The sequence below is a fragment of the Dipodomys spectabilis genome, unplaced genomic scaffold (genome assembly GCF_019054845.1).
Source record: "Dipodomys spectabilis isolate Male_0828 unplaced genomic scaffold, ASM1905484v1 ptg000009l, whole genome shotgun sequence".
Lineage (NCBI taxonomy): Eukaryota > Metazoa > Chordata > Mammalia > Rodentia > Heteromyidae > Dipodomys > Dipodomys spectabilis.
In genome coordinates this window covers 163617-183359 of record NW_024870686.1, presented here as the reverse complement: position 1 = coordinate 183359, position 19743 = coordinate 163617, and the positions used below count along the sequence as shown (strand labels likewise).

At 44.4% G+C, this 19743-nt stretch overlaps 1 protein-coding gene across 1 annotated transcript; it reads left to right on the top strand.

The window, feature by feature from the left end:
- The first annotated feature begins 676 nt into the window (after nt 1-676).
- LOC122124995 (pyridoxal phosphate binding protein) lies at nt 677-19395 on the top strand. The gene is made up of 9 exons (XM_042699547.1): nt 677-790; nt 4649-4756; nt 4835-4870; nt 5572-5647; nt 12222-12356; nt 15053-15195; nt 16424-16522; nt 17895-18066; nt 18315-19395. The coding sequence occupies exons 1-8, from the start codon at nt 692-694 to the stop codon at nt 18024-18026; spliced, it is 828 nt and encodes a 275-aa protein (XP_042555481.1). The 5' UTR covers nt 677-691; the 3' UTR covers nt 18027-18066; nt 18315-19395.
- Nucleotides 19396-19743: the final 348 nt, after the last annotated feature.

Here is a 19743-nt window from a genome sequence, read left to right as displayed (position 1 = left end):
TTCTATCCCCGGTACCTGCGCCCCAGAATTTTTGTGCAGATCTTCACATCTAGGGATCCGTTCGGCTTTTTGTGGGGGGCCAAGGGGGTCTGGTCGTGGGGCCTGAACTCTGGGCCTGGGCGCTGTCCCTCAGCTCTTCAGCTCAAGACTAGCGCTCTAGCGCTTGAGCCACAGCGCCACTTCCAGCTTTTTCTGCTTATGTGGCGCTGAGGAATCGAACCCAGGGCCTCACGCATGCAAGGCAAGCGCTCTTCCGCTGAGCCACCTTCCCAGCCCCCGTGCGGCCTTTAGAACGGCACTAGGCCACCCACGGGCTGCTTTTTTCCCCTCAGAAGAGTCCTAGGGGTCGGGAGCCGCAATGGCTCCGACAGCAGGAAAGAGGCCGGTTGGCTTTCGGGCTCGGGCCGAGAGGACGTAGACACCGCACTAGGGGCACTCCGACCCCGCAGGGAGCCCGACCGTCCCCACAACGCCCGCGGCGGGGCCCACGGGCCCCCTAAGATGGCCGCCGAGGGCGGTCCGCTGGCTTCGTGCCCGCCCTGCGCTGCCCGGGATGGATTGAATAAGACAACTTGGTTCTGAACTGCGATTGGTCGTCAGTTCGTGAGGGGGCGGGACCGGAAGGTGGGCTCCGCCGCGGGTGCGGAAGGTTGGGGTTGGGGGGGCGGCGCTCTGTGTCGCTCCCCGGAGAATGTGGAGAGCTGGCAGGATGTCCGCCGAACTGGGAGTGGGGCTCGCGCTGAGGACCGTGAATGAGCGCCTCCAGGAGGCCGTGGCGCGGCGGCCGCAGGTGAGGAAGGGGACTGCGCTGGGAGAGCGGGCGGCCGCCCTGCGGAGGGGGACCCCGCGCCGCCCCGGTCGTCACGGTGACGCGCCGGGGTCTCCCCGAGGGGCGGGGCCAGCTGGCCGGGCGAGGGCCGGGGCTGCGGCGCGGCGTCGGCCGCCGTGGGGTTTCCTCGCCACCGCGCGCTGAGCCTGCTTGGCTGCCCCGAGGTTGGCGGGCTTGTCCCGCGGGGGACCGTCGCGTCGGGCCGTTTCCTGTCGCTCGGTGTAGGGGTCTTGGTGGCCCCCATGAGAGCCAGCCGCCCCCAACCCAGAGGCCGCACCGGGAGCGTCTGATAGCAGAAACACGAAAAGGAGCCAGACCCTCCCACGATCGCGTCTGACAGTCACTTCCACCCTTGGCCAACGTGGGCACGGATTGACCTGATTTTACAGGCGACAAACCTGCACTTGGGCGTTTGGAGTAGCCAGGAGCTGTCAGATGTCTATCAACAAGCTGTTTCAGGGGAGATTTTTTTTTCCCTTTCCTTTTTCTTCTGTATATATTTTTGTCTTCTCTTGAACTTTGATGAGACCAAAAGTCCAGAGGTCAACTCATCTCCAGGCAAGCTAAGGTGAATAGAGTGAAATGAGACAGCCCTAAACAGAAAAGGTTAAAAAAAAAAAATCTTCTAAGCAAGTATTTAAAATGCTGTTCTGAAGAGTGAAGACCTAGTCTTTTTTTTTTTTTTTGGGGGGGGGGGGGTAGGTCATGGGGCCTGAACTCTGGGCCTGGTCACTGTCCCTCAGCTCTTCAGCTCAAGGCTAGCACTCTACCACTTGAGCCACAATGCTACTTCTGGCTTTTTCTACTTACCTGGTGCTGAGGAATCGGACCCAAGGCCTCATGCATGCAAGGCAAGCACTCTACCACTGAGCCACCTTCAGCCCTCTAATTAGTCTTTACTTAACTGCTTTTATATGTTGCTTTGAATAAGTCACTTAACTATACTGGTCCTCAGTTTCCTCATCTGTACATGCAGTAGGATGGGCTCTGAAAGTTCTTAGCTTTCTTCTGGCCTTACTGTTCTGTGATCCTCAGTGATTCTCCAAGGAAAGCCTAGGGATTACTCTAATACATATTGGTGTGGGAAAGTCTATTAGGTGCATTCTGGGAGTGCCCAGCCCAACTGCATGTAGCACTTTCTCTCTGGAAGCCATCAATTTATGTACATAATCCTAGAAATTATGACATGGTCTCATAAAAGGTTGAAAAGACAGCCCCTCCCACAGTAGCAAGCAAGAGGATACTATGTACTAATGGTCCTAACTTTTTCAGGCCCTTGAACATGCTGTGGTTCCATGAAAATCACAATGAGTAGGGGTGAGGGGCAGTGGGAAAAACGAACTGTTTAAGGAGTCTCTTGTTACCTCTCAGTACATTTGGCTGCAGCTGAGTGCATGGAAAATTGCCTTTTAGATAATGGCTACTGGGAGAAGTTAGATATAGGTCTAATTATGTCACAGTCATCAGTTGATTGAGTCACAGATTGAACAGTGTATTTATTAGCCTATTTAGGCTACTTTCAGAGTGAATGAAGGCAACATTAAAAATTACACAAGAGGCAGGCATTGGTGGCTCACACCTGTAAGCCTAGCTAGCTACTCAGGAGGCTGAGATCTGAGGATTGTGGTTCAGAGACAGAAGAGGCAAAAAAGTCTGTGAGACTCTTATCTCCAATAAACTATCAGAAAACCAGAAGTGGAGCTGTGGCTGAAAGCGGTAGAGCAAAAGAGTTCAAGGACAGTGCCCAGGCCTTGAGTTCAAACCCCACAACCAACAAAAACAATAAAACAAATTACACCAAGGCTGGGAATGTGGCTTAGTGGTAGAGTGCTTGCCTAGCATGCATGAAGCCCTGGGTTCTATTCCTCAGTACCACATATACAGAAAAAGCTGGAAGTGGCACTGTGGCTCAAGTGATGCTAGTCTTGAACAAAAGAAGCTCAGGGAAGCTCAGGGACAGTGCCCAGGCCCCGAGTTCAAGCCCCAGGACTGGAAAAACATTACACAAGACTAGCTAGATGCTGTGGCTCACACCGGTAATTGTAGCTACTCAGGAGGCTGAGATCTGAGAATCACAGTTCAAAGCCAGCCTGGGCAGAAAAGTTGGTGAGACTCTTATCCAGTTAACCACCAGAAAACAAGGTGGTGCTGTGCCTTAAAGTGGTAGAGAACTTGCCTTGAGCAGAAGAGTTCAGGGATAGTGCCCGGGTCCTGAGTTCAAGTCACACAACCAACAAAATTAAAAAATGAAAAATTACAAGAGACTACCGTCACCAAAGCTGACTGGGGTTTTAAAAGCCAAAAGTGCTAATCTGAGTTTTTAATGATGTGATAGTTTTTTTGTTTTGTTGAAGTGTTAGGATCAGAACCAGAGCTCAGGCTTGCCCAGCTTAGCAAGCCATATACCATTGAGCCATACCCCTGCCCATGAACTGATTTTTAAATCTCCAAAATTAGTATTTGGGAGAATCATCTTGAGAATCACTTATTAAAAAGAAATTCTGGCTGGGCGCTGGTGGCTCATGCCTGTAATCCTAGCTACTCAGGAGGTTGAGATCTGAGGATCACAGTTCAAAGCCAGCCCGGGCAGGAAAGTCCGTGAGACTCTTACCTCCAATTAACCACTAGAAAACTGGAAGTGGAGCTGTGGCTCAAGCGGTAGAGCACTCGCCTTGAACTGAAGAGCACAGGGATAGCCCCCAGGCCCAGAGTTCAAGCCCCAGGACTGACCAAAAAAGAAATTCACCAGATGCCAGTGGCTCACGCCTGTAATCCTAGCTACTTAGGAGGCTGAGATCTGAGGATTGTGGTTCAGAGCCAGCCCAGGCAGGAATGTCTGTGACACTCTGATCTCCAATTAACCACCAGGAAACTGAAGTGGCGCTATCACTCAAGTGGTAGAGTGCTCATTTTGAGCTGAAGAGCTGAGGGACAGCGCCTAGGCCTAGAGTTCAAGCCCCACAACTCTCCCACACACACAATTCTCAGCTGAGTGCTAGTGGCTCATACCTATAATCCTAGCTGCTCAGGATGATGCTCAGGTGATCTGAGGATCACCATTTGAACCTGACAGGAAAGTTCATGAGACTTTCATCTCCTATTAACCACTAAAAAGTGAAGCTATAGCTTAGGTGGTAGATCACTGGGACAGAGCCAGGGCACTGAGTTCAAGCCCCAAGATTGACACCAAAAAAACAAAAAGGAGATTCACAAGACTAGGGTAGAGTATCTAGCTTGAATGAGGCCCTGGATTCCATGTTCAACATTTTAAGCCAAAAGAAAAAAGATTTCTTGTTCTCCAGTCAATTCATCGCAACTCCTTGGGAACTTGGTGATGCTGATAAAGTTGATCAAAGACTACACCTCAAGAAAATCCTTTTTTAACTTGCTCAGCACTCCAGAGAAAGAAATGTCTTCTGTTAATAAGATAATTTAACATTAGGTTGAATATAAGGTATTTGCTTCCACCCTTTGAGGTTGATCTCTTGTAGTCTGTTTGGTTCTTGTTTTTGTCGGTCATGGGGCTTGAACTTTGCCTGGGAGCTATCCCTTGCTCTTAGCTCAAGGCGAGCACTCTACCACTTGAGCCACAGCGCCACTTCAGGTTTTCTGGTGGTTAATTGGAGGTAAGAGTCTCACTGGCTTTCCTGTCCAGGCTGGCCGAACTGTGATCCTCAGATCTCAGCCTCCTGATTAGCTAGGATTACAGGCATGAGTCACCAGCACCCAGCTTTCTTGCAGTCTGTTTTACAGAATGTATCCTACTGGACTTGGGATATTCTCAAACATTCACTTATGTGGCTCTTTACCTCTTGGCAGGATCTCCCAGCTATCCAACCCCGGCTTGTAGCAGTCAGCAAAACCAAACCTGCAGACATGGTGATTGAGGCTTACAATCATGGCCAGCGTACTTTTGGAGAGAACTATGTAAGAACCCTTTCCCAAAGGGCCTTTGGAAGTGCTATTGTTAACAAGCTTCTGACTTACTCTGCTTTTATCCTTTAGGTGCAGGAGCTACTAGAAAAAGCATCAAATCCTAAAGTAAGTAGACATCAGAATGCCTTCATTTGTATGTAAATCATGGCTTTTTGATTGAAAATTAAACCTTTGTTGATGGTGGAGTTTTAGAGGAAGACATTGGCTTGGGAGTTGAAATGTCCACTTTACCCTTGAGCCCCAAATAATTCTCAATTGTCTATCTTTATTTTATTTTTTGCCAGTCCTGGGGCTTGAGCTCTGGACTTGGGCAGTGTCCCTGAGCTTCTTTTGCTCAAAGCTAACACTCTACAATTTGAGCCACAGTACCACTTCCGGCTTTTTCTATATATGTGGTACTGAGGAATCAAACCCAGGGCTTTATGGCATGCTAGGCATGTGCTCTACCACTAAGCCACATTCCCAGCCCATCAATTGTCTGTCTTTATTTAGACTGTAACTTTCTCTTTTGTGGCTGTTTGGAAATGGTGATTTTAGAGGCTTCCTAAAATCTTGTGAGATTTGAACCCTTGAACCTCTCCATTCTTGATGAGTTGTATCTGGGAAATGGAGAGACTGATGGGAAACGGAGCAGATGCCTTAAGTTTTTCTCTGATGATCCTTTTGCCTCATCAGGAGACTAATTTTATTACACTTAGAGAGTCTATATTTAACTGTATGAAAGGTTCCCAGGACTGTGCAAGGATTTTGACCATCAAGTCTTACATAAAGTCTGAGTCAAACATAATTACCTTTTTTCTCTTCAGATTCTATCTTCATGTCCTGAGATCAAATGGCACTTCATTGGCCACTTACAGAAACAAAATGTCAACAAATTGATGGGTAAGATAAAACTGTATGAAGGCAGAACTGCTCTGTCATAGGCTCTGTTGGCAGTGGAGGGCTAACAGGGTTAATGAGGATTAATATGGCTGAAATAGTTTATTTATATCTTTGAAAGTAGAACAGAAAATCTTGTTGAGACTGTTTTAAGAAATGGAGAGTGGGCTAGGCGCTGGTGGCTCACACCTATAATCCTAGCTATTCAAGAGGCTGAGATCTGAGGATCTCGGTTCAAAGCCAGCCCGGGCAAGAAAGTCTGTGAGACTCTTATCTCCAATAAACCACTAGAAAACCGGAAGTGGCTCTGTGGCTCAAGCAGTAGAGCACTCGCCTTGAGCTGAAGACGGCAGGGACAGTGCCTAAGCCCTGCATTCAAGTCCCAGGACTAGCAAAAAAAAAAAGGCGGGGGGAGAAATGGAGAGTAGAGCTAGATGCTAGTGGCTCACACCTATAATCCTAACTATGCAGGAGGCTGAGATCGTAGGTTCAAAGTTCAAAGCCAGCCCTAGCAGGAAAGTAATTGAAACTCTTATTTCGAATTAACCACGAAGGAAAGGGGGGAGAGAAGCGAGGGAGGGAGGGAGGGAGGAAGGGACACGACTAGCTTTGAGCAAAAAAAATAAAGACAGCGCTCTGGCCCTGAATTTAAGCCCCAGGATAGGCACAAAGAACAAATGAAAAAGAAATGGGGACTTGAGTAAGGGAAAGCCATAGACTGGGTAACTTTAATTAGGATATATTGTATATGTTGTGGAAATATTTCAATGAAACCCCTTTGTAGAACTCATATATGTTAATTTAATAAAAAACTTGAACCTATTAGCATTATGAACAATAGCCAAGAGTCAAACAATCCAAATCTTTACCAATTGATAAATAAAAAATATTTTTAAAAAAACCTACTCTGTTATATGACTTATACCACCTTCTACATAAGAGAGAATAGCTTCAGCCAGGCACTTATGGTTCAGACTTGTAATCCTAGCTACTCAGCAGGTTGAGATTGGAGGGTTGAGATTTGAAGCCACACAAGGCAGAAAAGTCCTCAAGACTTTATCTCCAGCTAACCAACAAAATGCATGATTGGAGGTGTGTTCTCTAAGTGTTCTCTAAGTGGTAAGAGTGCCAGCCATGGGGCCAGAGTTCAAGCCCCCATTCTAGCAAAAAATAGAGCAACTTTTACAACACACCAACTCACTATTTGTGTTGTGGGGTTTTGTTTGATAAAATACAATAAATAGGGGCTGGGAAGGTGGCTCCGTGGTAGAGCGCTTGCCTTGCATGCATGAGGCCCTGGGTTCGATTCCTCAGCACCACATAAGCAGAAAAAAAAAAAAGCCATAAGTGGCACTGTGGCTCAAGTGGTAGAGCACTAGCCTTGAGCTGAAGGGCTGAGGGACAGCGCCCAGCCCCAGAGTTCAGGCCCCACAATCGGACCAAAACAAAAAAACAAACAAACAAAAAAACAATAAATAGGGCTGGGAGTGTGCCTTAGTGGTAGAGCGCTTGCCTAGTATGCATGAAGTCCAGATTCGATTCCTCAGTGCCACATAAACAGAAAAAGCTGGAAGTGGCATTATGGACAAGGTGGTAGAGTGCTAGCCTTGAGAAAAATGCCCAGGGACAATGCCCAGGCCCTGAGTTCAAACCCCAGGACTAGCAAAATAATATACATGTACATGTATATATGTACATATACGTGTATATGTATATACACGTATATGTACATATGTGTGTGTGTATATATACAATGAATAAAAAGGTGTAAAGTAAAATTAGGAATTGACTACAAATGAATGAGGGTGTGGCTCTGTTAGAGCACTTGCCTAGGATTATAGAGGCCCTAGATTTAATTCTCCAACAACACAAAAAATAGTATTAATAGTTTTCTACAGTAAGATTTAACAACATGACACCATAGAGATCTTGAGTAACTGAACTTATTTCTCTTAAAAAGAAAGTTTTTTTGCACTGGGAATGTGGCTTAATGGTAAAGTGCTTGCCTAACATGCATGAAGTCCTGGGTTGGATTCCTCAGTACCATATAAACAGAAAAGGCCAGAAGTGGTTCTGTGGCTCAAGTGGTAAAGTGCTAGCCTTGAGCAAAAGAAGCTCGGGGACAGTGTCCAGGCCCTGAGTTCAAGCCCCAGGACCAGCCAAAAACAAAAAAACATGATTTACAAATCTTTTCCTTACATGCACACGCTGACTAGTAACCAGCTGAATACCTGAAGTAGCCTAGTGCAGATACATCACTGGGTTCTCTCTGGGCAGGTCTCTCCTCTTCCACATCCTGACAGGTGAATTCTGGCTGCCTAAGTCTTTCCATATGCTCAGCTCCATGTCCTCAACCAGGAGTTTACTACACTCTGCTTGTGTTTCCCTAGCATCATATTCTAGAACACTCAGAGTAAGCTGGGGCAGTTGTAGAAGCTCATCTCATCTGTTTCCCATCTCTCAGATCATTTTTATTGCATGATACCTAGTTCTGATAAGCCATTCTTTTATATGGATGTCATATATTTTATTCATTTGGTTATTAGACAGCTAGTCAAGGTGGCTCATGCCTATAATTTCAGGAAGTAGAGATTGGGAGGACTATTATTCAAGGCTAGGCCAGACAAAAATTATTAAGACCTTATCCCCATAAAATAAGCCAGGCTTAGTAGCACGCACTTGTCATCACAAGTGTACAGTAGGTCATAGGTAAGAGGATCAAAGTCTGAAGCCCTATGTAAAAAGTGAGACCCACCTAAAAACTAAAGCCCAAAAAAAGGCTTAGAAGTATGGCTCAAGTGGTAAAGCACCTGAGTAGTAAGGGCAAGGCCCTGAACTTAAACTCCAGTACTAGTATTTTTAAAACGAAAAGGGAAAATCTGATTTCTATACTGTGTCTTATCTGGGAGATATATAATGTATTGTTAAAAGATACTTCATGTTAGGTGTGAAGGAACTTTATACACACACACACGCACACACAATATACATGCATACATACATACACCTTTTTTTTTTTTTTGGTCAGTCATGGGGCTTGAACTCTGAGTCTGGCTCTTTCCCCTAAGTTCTTCAGCTCAAGGGTAGCGCTGTACCACTTAAGCCACGGTGCCACTTCTGGTTTTCTAGGAGTTAATTGGAGATAAGAGTCTCAGGGACTTTCCTGCCTTGGATGGCTTTAAACTGTGATCCTCAGATCTAAGCCTCATGAGTAGCATGAGCCACTGGTGCCTGGCAGGAATTTATATTCTTAATTTGAAATAAAAACTGTAAACTGGTCTGGGATTATGGCTTAGTGGTAGAATGATTGCCTAGCATGCATGAAGCCCTGGGCTCAATTCCTTACTACCACATAAGCACAAAAGGCAGGAACTGGTGCTGTGGCTCAAATGGTAGAGTGCTAGCCTTGAGCAAAAGAAGCTCAGGGACAGTGCCCGGTCTCTGAATTCAAGCCCCAAGACTGGCCAAAAAAAAAAAAGTTAAAATATTACAAATAGAGGAAAGTACTTAATTTTCTGAGACTTAGGAAAAGGTCTTTCTTTTTTTTTTTTTTGGTCCGGTCGTGGGGCCTGAACTCTGGGCTTGGGCACTGTCCCTGCGCTCTTCAAGGTGAGTGCTCTACCGATTGAGCCACAGCACCACTTCCAGTTTTCTAGTGGTTTATTGGAGATAAGAGTCTTATGGAGGCTGGGAAGGTGGCTCAGTGGTATAGTGCTTGCCTTGCATGCCTGAGGCCCTGGGTTCCATTCCTCAGCACCACATAAGCAAAAAGAAAAAAGCCGGAAGTGGCTCTGTGGCTGAAGTGGTAGAGCGCTAGCCTTGAGCTGAAGAGCTGAGGGACAGCACCCAGGCCCAGAGTTCAGGCCCCACGACCGGACCCAAAAAAATTATTAAAAAAAAAAAAGAGTCTCATGGACTTTTCCTGCCTGGGCTGGCTTTGAACTGAGATCCTCAGATCTCATTCCCTGAGTAGCTAGGATTACAGGCATGAGCCACCGGTGCCCGGCTTAGTTCCTTGATTTTTGTCCTGCTCAGAAAGACCTTTTCCTGGGCTGGGAAGGTGGCTCAGTGGTAGAGCGCTTGCCTTGCATGCCTGAGGCCCTGGGTTTGATTCCTTAGCACCACATAAGCAAAAAGAAAAAAAGCCGGAAGTGGTGCTGTGGCTCATGTGGCAGAGCACTAGCCTTGAGCTGAAGAGCCCAGAGTTCAAGCCCCACAACCAATCCCCCTCCCCCCAAAAAAAAGTAGGGACTAAAAACAGCAAATTTGATTAAACAAAAATTAGTTTCTGTATGTCAATGCTAAATATAAGTTCAGATTGAGTGGAATGTAATACTTTGAAATGGAGGAAACATTACTGTCCAAAACATAAATAAAAACAATCTTTATATTATTTATAAGAAATACATAAGAATTAACAGGCATTTTACAAAGAGGAAAAATACAAAAGATCAGTAACTAAGCAAAGAGTGTTTTAATCTAGACCAGAAATATAAAATAATAAAGTCCATTTCTCTTTTTGTCTGTTGTGGGACCTGCACTCTGGGTCTGTGTGCTGTACCTCAGCTCTTCAGCTCAAGGCTAGCACTACCATTTGAGCCATAGCACCAATTCTGGCCTTTTCTGCTTATATGGTGCTGAGGAATTGAACCCAGGGCCTTGTCCATGCAAGGCAAGCACTTTTTACCACTGAGCCACCTTCCCAGCCCCAATGAATTCCATTTCTTATTAATCAGATTTCTAAAAAAAGAAAAATGGCCAACATCTAGTGTTTTTGTTTTTCTTTTTGTGCCTAAACTGGGGCTTGAACTGAAGACCAATGTTTATGCTTACCATTTTCGATCAAGGCTGACATTCTGTCACTTAAGCCACACACCTCCACTTTTGGCTGTGTGTGTGTGTGTGTGTGTGTGTGTGTGTGTGTGTGTGTGTGTGTTAATTCTGTCACTTAAACCACACCTCCACTCTTGTGTGTGTGTGTGTGTGTGTGTGTGTGTGTGTGTGTGTAATGGGAGATGAAAGTCATGGATGTTCCTGTCTGGACTGGCGTCAAATTGGGATCTTCATAGCTCAGCTTCCATTTGGTTGGATTACAGGCATGAGCCACCAGCACCAAGCGCTAGTGTTTTAAATAAGTCAGCATTTCTATATCTATCCAGAAAGATTCTAAGATGGTTGGGTCTGTCTTGGAGGATATAGCTCAGTGATAGAGTCCTGGCTTATCATTTGCAGGGGCCTGGGTTTGATCACTAGCACAAAAAGAAAAAGAAAAAATATAGTCAATATGCTTAGATCAGATCTCAGCACCTCTGTTTTCCCTGCTATATGGAGATAATAATGTTTCATGAGGGCTGGGAAGGTGGTTCAGTGGTAGAGCGCTTGCCTTGCATGCCTGAGGCCCTGGGTTCGATTCCTCAGCACCACATAAGAAAAAAAGCAGGAAGTGGCGCTGTGGCTCAAGTGGTAGAGCGCTAGCCTTGAGCTGAAGAGCTGAGGGACAGTGCCCAGGCCCAGAGTTCAGGCCCCACGACCGGGAAAAAAAAAAATAAAAAATAATGTTTCATGAACTGTGGTGAAGACTGCAAATAAATAATGTTGGCTGGGGACAGTGGCACTTACCTGTAGTGCTAAGTATACTCACACAAGAAAATAATTTAAGGTCAAACAGGTGCCAGTGGCTTATACCTGTAATCCTAGCTACTCAGGAGGCTGAGATCTGAGGATCACAGTTCAGAGCCAGTCAAGGGAAGTCCATGAGACTCTTATCTCCAGTAAAGTACCAGAAAACCAGAAGTGGCACTGTGGTTCAAGCGGTGGAGCGCTTGCCTTGAGCTGAAGAGCTCAGGGACAGCACCCAAGCCCAGAGTTCAAGCCCCATGACTGACCAAAAAAGAAATCGTTAAGATCAAGGCCATCCTATTCAACATAGCAAGGCCCTGTCTCAAGAAAAAAAGGAAAAGGTCAGCAGTAAAACACCTTCCTGTATACACAAAGCCCTGAGTTCAATCCCCATCACAGGAAGGAAGGAAAAGAGAAAGTGAAAGGGAATCATTAGCATACTCTACAAAAGATTTCAGTGTTGAGTAAAAAATAAGTTGTGCAGGCTTGCCTCTGCCACTATCACTCTTTTATCTGAGGCAAGATTGGAAACTTCATCATTGGTAATTGCATCTTTGCTTCCTATGTGGTTCATTTTGTTTTCAGTCCTTTTCAAAGGACCTATTGCAGAAACTTTAGAACATGGTCATTGTCATCTTGCCATTTCTCAGTTTGAACTGATACATAATTAGATCACGCCTACTATTCACAATCTCTTTAATTACCAGCTTCTTGAAGCACCTGGGTACCTATGCTGTCTGATTATAGTATGTTGGTATTTACTTTGCTGATAAAACAAGATGGTCTAACCTTTGAACTTGAGTTTAGCAAAACTCTCATATTTGTGTGTTTAATGGAACGAAGATTTAACTGTCTTTCTTTTCCAGGGATATTTTTTCTTCTACCACCTCAAAGATTTATTGCATGTGCCTGCTGCAGTAGGTTAAATAAAGAATCTCCCACCTCTTTCTCATTACAGCTGTCCCCAACCTGTTCATGCTGGAAACAGTGGATTCTGTGAAGTTGGCAGATAAAGTGAACAGCTCCTGGCAGAAAAAAAGTTCTCCAGAAAGGTTAAAAGTTATGGTCCAGATTAATACAAGTGGAGAAGAGAGTAAGTTACCAGATCTGAATTGCAGGGTTTCTTCCCTTAGGGTAGCTAAAATGCAGAGAGAATGGTGAGCATTACTATCTGGGGATAGGACTATAGAAACTCACTGTTTCATGTATGATCTAGAAGTGTAATGACATGAAGCCAGTCTGCATAATTCTTTAATACACCATGTGTGTTACGTCTTAATTTGTGGGAAGAGAGGAAGAATCAGAAGGGATTGTCTTTGATCTCCTAAAAATTCCCAAAGGTCACCACTCCTCAAAGGATTTATAGTTACGTGTATAAAAAATAATGCATGTATAAGAAAAAATACTTCATCAAGCTGGGTATGGTGATACATTCCTGTAATTCAACACTCAAGAAAAAAAGCCGGGCACCGGTGGCTCACGCCTGTAATCCTAGCTACTCAGGAGGCTGAGATCTGAGGATCGAGGTTCGAAGCCAGCCCAGGCAGGAAAGTCTGTGAGACTCTTATCTCAATAAGTCACTAGAAAACCGGAAGTGGCGCTGTGGTTCAAGCGGTAGAGCGCTTGCCTCGAACTGAAGAGTGCAGGGACAGTGCTCAAGCCCAGAGTTCAAATTCAAGCCCCACAACCAAAAAGAAAAAAACAAAAGAGGTGCCAGTGACTTGTGCCTATAATCCTAGCTACTGAGAAGGCTGAGAGCTAAGGATCATGGAGCTATGGCTCAAGTGCTAGCCTTGAGTGAAAAAGCTAAGGGACAGAGCCTTAAGTTCAAGCTCCAGTACCAACACACACACATACACACAAAGGGAAAGCTGAGCACAAGTCGGAGACTGTCAGGAGGATTGGGTTAACACTCTTAACAGGGAGAAGTATGGCCTTTGATATCAGTTAAGCAGGGCTTGAGCTATACTTATTTTGAGCTTTGGAACTTTGGGTCAGTGACCTATCCTCTCTATAACTTGCTTGTATGGCAATGGCCTAATTATACCCATGGCAGAGAGTGAGGTGAGGATTGGATGTGATGCAAGCAAAGCTGGGAACACAGAACCTTAAACATCTTACTTGTTAGATTTCTATTCAGAATAAACATTTGACAGCTGGGAAAGTGGCTTAATGGTAGAGTGCTTGCCTAGCATGCATGAAGTCCTAAGTTCAATTCCTCAATACCACATATACAGAAAAGGCCAGAAGTAGTGCTATGGCTCAAGTGGCAGAGTGCTAGCCTTGAGCAAAAGAAGCTCAGGGACAGTGCCCAGGTCCTGAGTTCAAGCCCAGGCCTGGCAAAAAATAAAAATAAATGTTTGAGCTGATGTCTCACACTTGTAATCCTAGCCATTCAGGAGGGTGAGATCTGAGGATCTAGATTGAAAGCTGTCCCTGGAAGGAAAAGTCCAGAAAGACATCTTGAACTACCAAAAAGCCAGAAGTAGAGCTGTGGCTCAAAGGAGAGACTGCTAGTCTTGAGTGGAAAAGCTACAGGGCAGTTCACAGGCCATGAGTTCAAGCCCCAAGACCAGCACAAAAAAAAGAAAGAAAAGAAATGTTTGAATATCATGCATTTGCTTACAGCCATCCAGGCAACTATATTCATTGAGTCTTAGCATGAAGGGGCACAGTATAGGCATCTGTTTCCAGATATGCCTTGGAGTCAAGCTACCTGCGTTCAAATATCACTTCTGCAGTTGCTGTTTGTTTGACCTTAGAAAGGCACTTAGCCTCCCTGTGTCACAGTTTCTTCATCTTTAGAATGGGGCTTGTAGGAAAACTTACTCCTAGAGCTATTATTATATTAAATGAAAAACTCTTCAGACTTGGATTTCAACAATTACCATTGTACTGTATACACATGCTACATGACATTGTTACATAGGCAATTCTCGGATTGACTCTATGTCAACTTTATTACATCATTTCTTGACAAGTAGCTGTGAATCACCCCAACTTAGTATGGAAGTGAATGGTCATAAATAACTTCCTTCGGTTGTTAAGCCTTTTAAATAGAACTATTCAAGATAGATACACTTTATGTTGTAATTCTGTTAATACATCAATAAAACCACAGCTATCAAATGTAGAAAGATAGTTACCAGGTTTATCTGGGATTTTGGCTGTGTGATTCTTCTGGTGTCCCAAGAAATGTTAGATTATTTTTTTCTATTCCCTCTCCTTGCTGTCTCAGCTAAAATCCTGAGAAAGGCCAGCAGTATAGTTCAGGAATAGAACACTTACTAAGAATATAAGACGCCCCACCAAAAATAAATAAAAAGTTATCATCCTGGGATGTAGTGAAGAGAATGAAATTTACATCCTTCTCCTTGAGAAATTCAGAGCTGAACCTGAAGGGGAACAACACTGAGGAGCTCTAATAGAAAAGACAAACTGGGTGCTCACGCCTATAATCCTAGCTACGCAGGAGGCTGAGATCTGAGATCATTGTTCCAAGCCAGCTAGGCAGGAAAATGTGATTCTTACCTCCAATTAAGTACCAAAAAGCCAGAAGCTGAGGTGTGGCTCAAGTGGTAGAGTGCTAGCGTTGAACATACATGCTCAGGGACAGTGCCCAGATCCATAGGTCAAGTCCCAAGACCAGCACCAAAAACAAGACTTGAGTGTAGGTTATTTCATAAGATATTCATCTGTATCACTTCTACAAGGAAGAGAAGAGAATGGTACCTTCCTCTGGCTCTTTAGGACTCACCTCCAAATGCATCTTCTGTCTCCTTTGTGAAGGTAAACATGGCCTTCTGCCTGCTGAGATGATAGCAGTGGTGGAACACATCAATGCCAAGTGCCCCAACCTGGAATTTGTGGGGCTGATGACCATAGGAAGCTTTGGGCATGACCTTAGTCAAGGACCAAACCCAGACTTTCAGGTACCAGGAGCTGGGGATGATGCTCATGTGTGAAAGCATACTGCAGCTCATAGAGCATATGTTTTTGCATGTGTGGGATCCTGGTTTGATACCCGGTATCCACAATGGAACAGAAGTATCACAGTGGAATACTGTAGTAAGTTCAGAGACATCCCAGAAGTAGTTCAACTTGTGGAATGGCTACATTCTTACAAATAATGAGCCCTTCGCCCCTAATGCTTGTAGTTTTATTTTGTGGTTGGATTGTTTTGTTTTAGTGTTCTTTTTGTTGTTTGATTTTCTTTTCAGTGCTGAGGATATAATCTAGAGCCACTAGACAAGCATTCTATCACTGATACACCCCAGCCCTGATAGTTTTCTTGAAAGCTAAGGAAACTGAAAGCTTAAAGCCCATGTAATAACTTCTAGCAATTTTTGTTGTTGTTGTTGTTTTGTTGTTTTTTTTGTCCATTGTGAGGCTTGAACTCTGGGCCTAGGCACTGTCCCTCAGTGGTTAGGCTAGCGCTCTACCACTTGAGCCACAGCACCATTTCCGGTTTTCTGTTGGTTAATTGGAGATAAGAGTCTCATGGACTTTTTTTCCCTGGCTGGCTTTGAACCTCTATCCTCAGATCTCAGCCTCCTGAGTAGCTAGGATTTACAGGCGTGAGCCTGCCCAGCACTTCTAGCAGTTTTAACAGGCCTCAGAATCATAAAAGAATCAAAAAACAATCTTTAGAGAAGTTCAGATCTGACCATTTGCTTTCTTTTTTTGTTGGTTGTTTTTGTTTTGTGGTAGGAGAGGTTTGAAACAGGATCTTGATATGTTACCCAGGCAAAATTAAAAGTCAAGATTCCTGTCTGGTGCTAATAGCTCACACCTGTAAGTCTAGTTACTAAGGAGGCTGAGATCTGAGAATCTCAGTTCAAACCCAGCCTGGACAGGAAAATCCATGAGACTGTTATCTCCAGTTAACCACTAGAAAACCAGAAGCAATTATGTGGCTCAAAGTGGTAGACTATTAGTCTTGAGCAGAAAGAGCTCAGGGACAGCACTCAGGCCCTGAGTTCAAGCCCCATGACTGACCCCCTCCCCCCCCCCCCAAAAAAAAAGTCAAGATTCTTCTATCTCTGACTCCCAAGTACTAGGAATACAGACTTGTGTTACCTTGCCCAGCAGATCTAGCCATTGTTAGACACAATTGGAGACGGCAGGAGTAGAACAGTCTCACATTTGTGTTTCTGTCAGGTATTACTGTCCCTGAGAAAGGAGCTGTGTAAAAAACTGAGCATCCCTGCTGACCAGGTTGAACTGAGCATGGGCATGTCCGGTGACTTCCAGCATGCAGTAAGTATCCTGGTGTCCTCAACCTCCATTGTAAAGTTCTAAGCAAAGCAACAGAGTACCCAGTTGCAGTGGTTCTACTATTCCAGTGTTCCCTCTTCTTCATATCTTGCTTTTTTGGAATGTAATTTACAGAAATTATAGCCTGCATCTGTTTTTTTTTTTTTTAACTCAGTATAATCCCCTTAAAGGAAATAACCTAAAGTAAAATGAGAAAAATAAGAAATTAAGTTATAAGCTAGTAGGGGGGTTATAGTTCAAGGGTAAAGTGTGTGCTTAGGATGTAATAAGTCCTAGGTTTTGATCCCCAAACAGAGGGAGAGAAACTGATCCCCAAACAAAAAGAAATAAAGTAAAAATAGAACAACTATAAATAAGATGGCAACTCAGATACATGTGTTTCTAAAATAGTAAATAACTTGATTAACAATTCTAAAAATCAGCTATGCACAAGTGGCTCATACCTATAATCCTAGCTGCTCAAGAAGGCTAAGATTGAGGATCACAATTTGAAGCCAGCCCTGGCAGGAAAGTCCATGAGACTCCTTGAGAGCCTTGGCTCTTGTGGTGGAGTGCTAGTCTTGAGCACAAAAGCTCAGGGTCAGCCCCAGAATAAACCCAGGACAGCAAAAAAAAAAGTTCTAAAGTATAAATTTGCATTCTGCTTCCAGATGATTATATATACCATATGTAATGTAAAATATTAATAATTATTATATAATTTGAAAATATTTGTGCTTATAACTAACATGGCATTTGCTTGTGTGCTTAGATAAGTATTAGGTTGTTTTCATTTGCCTAACCAGCACATTGGAAAGGCAAATGGGCTGCGAAAATAGCTCTTTTATTGTGCAGTTGTTTGTCACATACCTCAAGACATCCAACATCCCTGGTCCTCACCCAATACCATCAAATTCCCCAACCATTGTGGCAACCGAAGGATTAATTACTGCTACTCAAATACCCACTTTAAGGCAGTCCTGTTCCAAGGACAGTTCCTAGCAGTCTTTAGCTTTAGCCAGTCTTTTTTTTTTTTTTTTTGGTCTTTGTGCCAGTTCTGGGTTCGTGAACTCAGGACCTTGCACTCGAAGGCACTCTTGTTTTTGTTTTTTGTTTTTTTTGCCAGTCCTGGGGCTTGAACTCGAGGCCTGGGTACTGTCCCTGCACTTCATTTGCCCAAGGCTAGCACTCTACCGCTTGAGCCACAGTGCCGGATTCAGGGCTTCATGTATGCTAGGCAAACACACTATCACTAGGCCACATTCCCAGCACCCCACTGTTCTTTATAACAGTCTCTGGGAAGCCAGAAAAAGAGACACAGTAGCACATTTTACTGTTAAACTCTGTCCTTGATGTTTTCTTCTCTTTCCCACAGATTGAAGTAGGATCTACAAATGTCCGAATAGGGAGCACCATTTTTGGAGAGCGGGATTACTCAAAGAAACCTGTTCCAGACAAGACCACAGCAGACTTAAAGGGCCCAGTGGGGGTGACACAGGAACACTGAGCTAAGGACAGCTAAGAAGACCAACTATGCACTAACCTAGGCTTCCATCTTTTTTTTTTGTCAGTCATGGGGCTTGAAGTCTGGGCTTGGGCACTGTCCCTGTGCTCTTCAGCTCAAGGCAAGCGCTCTACTGCTTGAGCCACAGCACCACTTCCAGTTTTCTAGTGGTTTATTGGAGATAAGAGTCCCACAGACTTTCCTGCCCGGGCTGGCTTTGAACCTTGATCCTCAGATCTCAGCCTCCTGAGTAGGTAGGATTACAGGCGTGAGCCACCGGCACCCGGCTAGGCTTCCATCTTGATACACCCCATGTTCCAGCCCAGTCCTGCTCTGGATAGAGTGCTGAGGATCACATGTGCTGATGGAAAGAAACCATTTGTGCTTAGTCTTTGCTGTAAGAAGCTGGCTTCAAGCAGTAGTTTTGGATCAGATTTGAGAAATGCAGACACTTCTGCAAAAGAGTAGCCAGGAATTAAGTTCAATACTGAATTCTTCCCAGGAGCACCAATCAATCCATGAATGCCTTTTCCCGGATAAAACTTGGGTCACTGATGCCTCTAATCAGGGAAATCAGATGGATTGCCATTTCTCATCCCACTTTAATAGGAAATTCTTCATTGAACCATTGCCATTGCTGCTCTGGAATAAGGTGGTTTCTGTCCCTAGTTTTCTCTAGACAGTATATCTGGAAGGTATGCTTTGCTAGGAACAGTCATACAGGTAACTTCAAGCAGTGGCTCCAAACACCAATTGTCACTAGTAAAGTGTCACTGACAGTTGTAATGGTGGTCCTGGAGTTCCAGGAGTACTTGTAATTAAGAGGTAAGCCTTTCTGACAACCTCTTTACAACCGGATTTGAGCTTCCTCTAGGACCTATAGCAGTGGGAATTGAATGAGATTTCTCCACCATGATTCTTTTCTAGTGATGTTTAGCAAAGACCAATGAATCTCATCCCCCTCAGACAGGCACATGGTTTCAACAAGGCCTTGCTTTGTGTTTTCCTTTCCAGGGGTACACTTTCCAGACACATTAAAGCTTACCCTCTGTATTCATATGCCAGGATTTTACAGTTCTCAGTTATTCATAAAGTGGCAAGATTGTCAAAAAACAAAGCACAATTCTCAACTATTCCCAACAGATAGCTTCAGTTTATTTTCTAGACAGTTTTTTCCTTGTTTATTCAACCCCCAATCTTAATTTTATGGATTAATTTTCAGAACATATTGCTGCTGCTGAATGTAATTTTGTAAAATAACCCTGTACTGTTTCAAAGCTACAGTGTGATATTTCAGCCCATTAAATAAAAATGTGAGTTTGAATGATACCATCTGTGCCAAGTACAAAGCAATTAAAAGATTTATTTTTTATGATCTGGTGTGATGACTGAATATACCAAAAGAGCACTGGAGCCTGTAAGCAGCAGCTGCTTCCCTCTCTGGGATGGCAGCCTGGCTTTGGGAGGGCTACCACTGGGTCACAGGTGCCATGGGATATATCATGCTATCGTTGAAAAGGGGTTTGTGAGACTTAAAGGGCAAGAAAAGTGAAGGGTTTTGTTTTGGGGGGGAGGTTGGAGGGGGAGGGGAGTTGTTTTGTTTTTTGTGCCAGTCCTGGGGCTTGAACATGAGACCTGGGAACATTTTTTTTTTTTTTTTTGGTCAGTTGTGGGGCTTGCCTGGGCTCTCAATTCTTCAGCTCAAAGCAAGCGTTCTACC

Coding starts and splice junctions, on each gene's coding strand:
- LOC122124995 (XM_042699547.1), top strand. CDS start 692: ATGTGGAGAGCTGGCAGGATGTCCGCCGAACTGGGAGTGGGGCTCGCG. Junction 4,871..5,571: donor AAAAAGCATCAAATCCTAAA/GTAAGTAGACAT, acceptor TTTTCTCTTCAG/ATTCTATCTTCATGTCCTGA. Junction 15,196..16,423: donor GACCAAACCCAGACTTTCAG/GTACCAGGAGCT, acceptor TGTTTCTGTCAG/GTATTACTGTCCCTGAGAAA.